This window comes from Galeopterus variegatus, unplaced genomic scaffold, assembly GCF_000696425.1.
Source record: "Galeopterus variegatus unplaced genomic scaffold, G_variegatus-3.0.2 Scaffold543, whole genome shotgun sequence".
Taxonomy (NCBI): domain Eukaryota; kingdom Metazoa; phylum Chordata; class Mammalia; order Dermoptera; family Cynocephalidae; genus Galeopterus; species Galeopterus variegatus.
Window position 1 is genome coordinate 169,615 of NW_007726654.1, and position 7,850 is coordinate 177,464.

General features: G+C 37.2%; 1 protein-coding gene across 1 annotated transcript in view; it reads right to left on the minus strand.

The window, feature by feature from the left end:
* The window catches only part of EQTN (equatorin, sperm acrosome associated), a 13,996-nt gene that overhangs the window by 2,236 nt on the left and 3,910 nt on the right, over positions 1-7,850 (minus strand). Inside the window, exons 3-6 of the mRNA XM_008569910.1 lie at positions 6,692-6,778; positions 4,852-4,920; positions 3,467-3,511; positions 2,024-2,083 (exon numbers count right to left, since the gene is read on the minus strand). Of these exons, the coding sequence (XP_008568132.1) occupies positions 2,024-2,083; positions 3,467-3,511; positions 4,852-4,920; positions 6,692-6,778 (261 nt within the window). The remainder of the gene's footprint in view (positions 1-2,023; positions 2,084-3,466; positions 3,512-4,851; positions 4,921-6,691; positions 6,779-7,850) is intronic.

A 7,850-nucleotide genomic window follows, 5' to 3' on the forward strand; every position in this document is an offset into this window, starting at 1 on the left:
ACATCTTTCTTAAACATTTACTTAATGATGACTTCAGATGACCATTTTGTTATTTCTCTCCTTTGTCCCAGCTCTCTTCCTCCTCTCAGCTCTCCCTGGCCCCAACCCAAAAGTTCCAAAGGTTTTCGCTATGTTCTAGGTACTGATGTCTAGGTAATAGGCAATGACAAACTTCCATGTCCATATTCTCTGATTTTTTAGAATTGTAATTGTCAAAGTCTGACCTTAGACCAAGTGGAGTGAAATGTGTGCATTTGTCAATGACTGTTCTCTGGCTCTGAGGCTGATTATTTTGGGAATAACCAAATTATGTTGAAATGGGCTGTGCTCCTGAATTTCTTTTCTACCTCCTGGAAGGGTTTTTACAAAGAGGTGTGCTCATAATACATTTTATCAAGGTGATGGTCAAAACTATGGAAAGGTTTGAAATTCCTAATCACTGGAAGTTATAGAAAAGCTATTTGCAAGCTTGGGCAGGTTTTCTTTGTAAGCCTCAGTTTCCTTATCTGTAAATGAAGGTAATACCAACTTGATGGACTTGCTATGAGGACTGATGTAATATATCTAAACCACCTGGCCTGTAGTATGTGCTCAGTAAATGATAATCAAGCTCAATTTAATCACTTAAATATTAAATAAGAGAAAAGGCAAAGTATTTCTAAAATGACCCAGTATTTGTTATTCCTGTATAATTCTTCTTAGTTTAAGACTTACTTCATTTTCTTGAAGCACTACAAGGCAAATTACTATATTTGTCAAATAATGCAGTGCAGAACCAAAGTGGCAAGTTTTAGCTATATCACCAGAAGCTATTTTTCAATCATTTATTTGTAGGACAGAGATTTGGGGGGAAATTAACATATTGCCTTGTCATGAAATTTTCCATTCAAATCAAGAGTTCCTTTACTCTTATAAATTAAACCATTAATAAAAACTACTGTATTCAGCAACAGGAACTCACATTCATTGCTGGTGGGAATGCAAAATGGTACAACAACTTTGGAATACAGTTTGGTAGTCTCTCACAAAGCTAAACATAGTCCTACCATATGATCCAGCAAATAGCACTCCTAGGTATTTGCCCAAATGAGTTGAAAACTTATGTACACAAAAACCCTGCACACAAATGTTTATAGCAACTTTATTCATAATCACCCAAAATTCAAGCAACCAAGATTTCCTTCAATAGGTGAATAAACTGGGGTACATACATACAAGGGGATATTAGTGATAAAGATAAATGAGCTATCGAGCCACAAAAAGAAATCTTAAATGCATATTGCTGAGTAAAAGAAGCCAGTCTGAAAAGACTACATACTGTATGATTTCAACTATATGACATTCTGGAAAAGGCAAAACTATAGAGACAGTAAAAAGATCAGTGGTTGCCAGGGTCTCGGGGAGAGAGGATGGATGAATGAATTGGTGAGCACAGAGGGGATTTTAGGGGAGTGAAACTTTTGTGTGATAGTGTGATAGTGGATACATGACATGCATTTGTCAAAACCCAGAGAACTACAACACAGTGAACTCTAATGTAAACTACGGACTTTAGTTAATAATAATGTATCAATATTGGTTAATAAGTTATAACAAATGTACCACACAATGCAAGGTATTAATAATAGGGGATGCTGGGGATGGGGGGTGGGATGTGAGAACTGTATACTTTCTGCTAAATTTTTCTTTAAACCTGACACTGCTCTAAAACTAAAGTCTACTGAAAAAAATCTGCATTCTATGTACCATTCACTTGCCCACTCCTACATTTGGTTTACCTGTTTCTGGAATAGAAGCTACAAAACAGGAAGGTGGTAATGGTCATTTGCAAAGTGACAACTGGAGCAGAATGCTTAGGAACTGTAATTCTCCTAAAAGAGTAAACATCCTCTCAGATATGGTGTTAGCCCATAATACCCTCTCGCATGCACTACACCTTACTAGGGAAAATAGTATCACCAAGCAGACACTAAAATGTGTGCAAGTATGAATATATCTATTAATTGAAGTACATTGTTCTTACTTGGAATTGGTTGAAATAATTGATCTTTATCGTCCACGCTCATCGTTGTTACACTTATAGCTGTTAAAACAATAAATTGGTGTTACGGTAAACAGCATTTACTTACTAGAATTATTGCATGTGTATATATGTGTGTGTGTATAATATGTACAGTCTGTTCTCATTATTCATGGTAGTTATGTTCTATAAGGTCATGGTAAACACTGAATTAGCAAATACTGAACTGCTGCTCCTAGGGTAAATACAGGACTAGATTCCTGCAAGTCTGGTTGCAGCATTTTCCTCAACTGATCAATACATAACCTTGTTTTATGTGTTTCTGTTTAAAGATACTTTATTCAATATATATTGTTGATTTATTGACATCAAACTCATAGTGAACAGCTCTATAACTCATGCCTAAACAAAGCTTATCTAACAAAGACATTTTCTCCATCAGGCACATCAAAGCCTTCTTGCAATGAGGGACACTAGACAGCAATTTAACACTGCGGTCAGGGGCCATTTTAAAGAGCAACAAAAAGCACGAAATGCAAAAATTGTGGCTCTAAATAGACTGCAAAAATGACACTCATTTACAGTACGAGAGCTGAAAAAAGTAGGCTGAATGCAATTTAACACTGCGGTCAGGGGCCATTTTAAAGAGCAACAAAAAGCACGAAATGCAAAAAATGTGGCTCTAAATAGACTGCAAAAAATGACACTCATTTACAGTACGAGAGCTGAAAAAAGTAGGCTGAACGTTGCTTTGTTCTAACTCAGCTGGGAATGTGCGTGTCAGGCAACTAAAATTTTTCAAAGCTCTGCCGATGTCCCAAATGACAGTCTAGGTGCTGCCAAGTATTTTGGGGTGATAAGGAAATATTAGAGAGTAGGTGATACAGAATATAAATACAGAATATGCAAATAATGAGGACTGACTGAATGTAGTATGTATCTCACATTCATATGCATGCATATATATCTTTGTGGTACATGCATTACATTTATACATATGTACAGACATTTATACCTGCATGCATATAGATATGTATATTGTACACGCATGCATAAATATGGCATATGCATTACTTTTATGCAAGCATATATTTTGATATATACTTTGCATTTATACATGCATCTCCATGTGCTTACATGTACACCGCCTTAAATGCAAAGGACTCTATTGGGCAAGAACCTTGTTTAAATGTTTTAATCATGAATAAATTGAATGGCTAGATTTTAACATTTGTGAGAAAATAAATTTTGCGGGGAGGAGAATCAGAACATGTGTGACACTTTATCACCTTTTTGGGTTTGTTTTGTATTCGCTATTACATGTGGCAGCAAACTGTTGACCTATCAACTTTTAGTATTAGAAGGATCTAGACTGATATTGGCTTTCTTACATAAGATTTTACAAAATCAAAACATTTCCCCAGCTACCTAACTGTATGAATTTACCTTTAGCTAACATTGTCCAAAATGCAGGCACATTTGGGGTTGTTTCTGTTTAAACAAACAAAAAAACACAACAAAATAAGGTAATTTGGCTTCAGTAACATTCACTCATTAGTTTAGTCATTTAGCAGTTATACCTTGAGTTCCTATCATGTGCCAAGCCCTGTGGTTGACACTAAAGGTATAGAAGTAAACAAGGCACAGGCCTTATGCTCAAGGAACCCACCCTTAATTTTGGAGGCAGACAAAAATCATGGTTGATTATGTTGCATGATAATAAAGGCTTTAAAAGAAATGCACAGATGGTATACACCAGGCCTAATTCAGCTTGCGAAGGCTAGGAACCCTTCAAAGGGGAGATAATACTCCAATATAGGCTTAGAGGGCTAGGAATTGTTTGCCAGGCAAACAAGGGGAGGGGAGGTCATTCCAGCTGTGATCAGACATGGAGTCACAAGCAGGTTCCGTAAGCTGTGGGAGCTTCAGGCAGTCTGGAGAGAAGAATATGGATGGGGAATGTGACCAGAGGGGAGGCTGCCAAGTTTTCAGTGGCCAGATCATTTTGGGTTTGAATGCTTGGTTGAGAAGTTAGAATAATGACCCCACACCTAGTAGTAAATTACTAAAAATATTCAAGAAGGAGGATCCCAGGATGATCAGGTTTCCATTTTTAAACGTACCAAAAAAGTAGATGTTGGTTTGTTTTAGTAGTATTAAAGGTGCGAACTAATTCAAAGTAATCATATTAGACACATACTTGGATTGCATGAACTGAAGAAAATAGGGTTTCATGTAATGACAGGGAAGTATCCATTGTCTTCAATTAGACCACTCACTCAAGACCTTAGAGGAGAGCCATCCTGGATTGTGATGGTTTCACAAATATTTCTTGGGGAACAATATTCTTGGTAGGAAAGTAAAATGGTGATTTTGATTTTGCAGCTTCCCACTCCCAACCCCACAACCCAATAATCTTAGGAAACACTAATAATTGATTCTAACCAGAGATAAGTTTATTCCTCAAGCAAGTAGTAATTTTTACATAATTATCAAAATATATTATATTTAAAATATATTCTGTGTATTTATATAAATTTAAGCTTACATTTATATTTATATAAATTTATTTTAATTTTTAAATATAGGTAATATAAATGTAATGCATTTTAATAAAATAAAATTATATTTCTAAAAAAGCTTACTCCTTCTCCCTTGTCAGGTGCATATGAAAATTGACTTAGACATTCACCGTTTAAAAGATTTTAGAGTGACTTTAAAATGTAGCAGTATAAATTCTTTAAGCATGCTATTACTTTAGGTAAAACTTAAATTTTTAAGTCACATAATGATATGCTCCAGGTATTAATACAGTGTAGTAATTTTAATACTTTGAGTATTTTTATGAGGGGGCTCTTCAGATTTTGCTTCATTTGCTGAAGTTGCGTTGATGATTTTATCTAGGAAAAGGGATAAAGAATTATCAGCATGTAAAAATATTGACTAAACATCTGTGATTAGGCATCTTTTTAAGCTAAAAGTGGAACAAAGGAAAGGAGAGAGAAGAAAGAGAAAGACATTGACATTTTCCTGAAATAACTTAAAGAAGGGAGAAAGAATAAGGCATTGAAGCATAAATTTTTTGTGATAATGGGTTACCTGAGGTGGGATTAATATGCCTATAATTTTTGAAAGAGAGGAAAAGCAGGGAACATGTGACCGCAAGCTTCCTTTAGAGGTAAGGAAAATGCAGCGGATGAGATCGTTGGTTTCCAATGGTCTTGAAATGATATTCTCAGTCCAGGGCAACTTGGGTGCTGATCAGCGTAACAATGACAGTAAAGACTGAGGCAGCACGAGTGTCCTTGTCAATTAGAAACAGCTCTGGGTATAATGATTTTGGACTACAAGGATTTTCAGCCCTACATCTCAGTCTTTGCTGTGTTGTCCATTTGAAGGGATGTTGCTAAGAGAGAGGGAACAATTGTGACTGCAGGGCTATTTTCCCCCATGTAGATGGCCCTTGCAGTTAACTTTGCTTAATCCAGCAGTCACTAAAGTTCCACATGGAGTGCAGGCCGCCCTAACACAGGAGGAGTGCTACAGAGAGGCAGAATGAATTCAGACGGAGCCTGCGGATGCAATACAGGTATCTTGCTGACAAGAAAGGATGGGAAAGGGAATCCGTTACTGGAGTTGATATTGATTCAGGCAGGACTCCAAAGACTGGTAAATAATCCTTAAAGTCTCTATGCAACCCTTATACTCTACTTTGGAGAAAAGCATCTGGATTGCCTCAGCTTATCCCCCTTGCCCTTAGAGTTCTAGGGACTAAAGCAATCAATCTCTAGTCAAAATTATCCTGAAGAGCCCCCTTTCATTGAAGGGCTTGCTTCTCCAGAATGTTTTCACCAGGTCAGAACTCCATGTAGAATGGCAGGAATTTCTGATCCCAATCCAACTGTCTTTGACAATCCTCTGGGGACCTGAATTGTGGGAATAGAAGTCAGGGTTTTGGACTCTCATCTGTGGATTCTGTGTTCCTCAATAAGCCATGTCCTAAGGGAATTTAGGATATGGGTTACTGAGAACCCATATGGGTTGTGAAGAACGTGGTCTGCTTAAGAGTTGGCTTTCCCTGTCTTGTCTCAAACAACTCAAGATGTTGTTTGCTGTGCACAAGCAAGATTTCCATGAGTGACCTATCTAATTAATGTATGCCCTTGAAATGTCACCTCTCATTCAAACCCCAAAGTTTGAAATGGCTCAAAATATACCATTTTTGTCAAATAGCTTTATTAATATTTGGGCATTACTGAGTCTGGCTTTTCCCGACTCATTCTCCCCTGTTTAAAGCTGAAGGCAAAAAACAGAACGGAGTAAAAATGTGGGTTTAAGAAAGATGTATAATTTCCTAGAATCCTAAATTTAGTTATTATTTAATTTTTCTTTACACGCAAACCAAAAATGTAAGAATCTCCCTGACTCTGAAATGACCAGTGCAATGGATGTGGAGCTTCCAGGGTCTTGGTGGGGGGAAAAGTGTGAGGAAAACCCAGGGGGCGACTGACAACTCACAGCTGGATCCCAGAGTCATAGAATGTGCTTTACAGGAAAAAATACAGTCTTGTTTAGGAGTAAGGCCTCTTTCCTACCCAACACTCTCTAGCACTGTTTTGAAATCCTGCTTTAAGGGCTTTTACATGTGCAATGATGCCTTTTAGTACTCACAGTTTCTTAGAGCAAAATTTATATCAGTGGTTGCTCTCACCGATATTTCAGAGGCAGTACCATTTGGATTTTCTGTTGTGATCACATCTAAAAACATAAAATCAAAAGCCTTTAGAATTAGCCAAGCCACTTCTTGTTTCCTCATATTTTTCCTCATCTGACTTTTTTCCCTCAAAACATATGAACTAAGTCCATAAAAAGAATAATAAAAAATATTTGTCGTTTTTCATCTACAAAATTTGAAACTAGGGCAAGGGTCAAATCTAAAATTCACAAGGAAAAAAGCCAAAGTAGTATCCTTATGCTAAATGACTCTTTCAGAGAGGCAATTATTGAGGAAATTCATGAAAAAAAAATCTGTAAGTGCATAACAGATGCCAAAGTAGATTTGTAGATGGGCAATATTATCACTGCTTATATTGACATTATCAAAAAATCAAGTATTCATTTGTTCTTGAATCTCCTGTTAGACTATGGAGCACTCCAGCTTAGGAAGCGTATAGTTCAGTAACAGTCAAGGTCTCCCATATATATACTCACATTTACATATACGATAAATAATCCTGCTCTTGAGAGTAATCAGTAGGACACAGGTATTGATATTCAATGCTGTATCCCATAGATATGTACAATCAATTATGTTTCAATAAAAATAATTTTAAAGGGCCGGCCCGGTGGCGCACTGGATAAGTGCGCCGCTTGGGAAGCGCGGCGGCGCTGCCACCCGAGGGTTCGGATCCCACATACAGACCGGTTCCCGCTCACTGGCTGAGCGAGGCGTGGGGGCAACACCGAGGGTTGCAATCCCGTTGCCGGTCCCCGGTCCGGTACGGGGGCAACACTGAGGGTTGCGATCCGTTGCCGGACATGGAAAAAGACAAAAATAAATAAATAAATAATAATAATAATTTTAAAAAGAACATGGAAAAAATAAAATAAAAAAGAGTCACCAGTGGGGTTGGTTATAATTCAAAACTAATGTCCATATTCACACAACCCAGCCGTCAAAGTACATTGGAGCAAGATGACAGACTGAATATACATACATGTCCTCTCTCCAAAATCTCAAGAAAGACAGAAAATGTATACACACTTAAATGTGTGTATGTATTTAATATGTACATATTTATTCATTTCCTTCAGCACACACACACATATA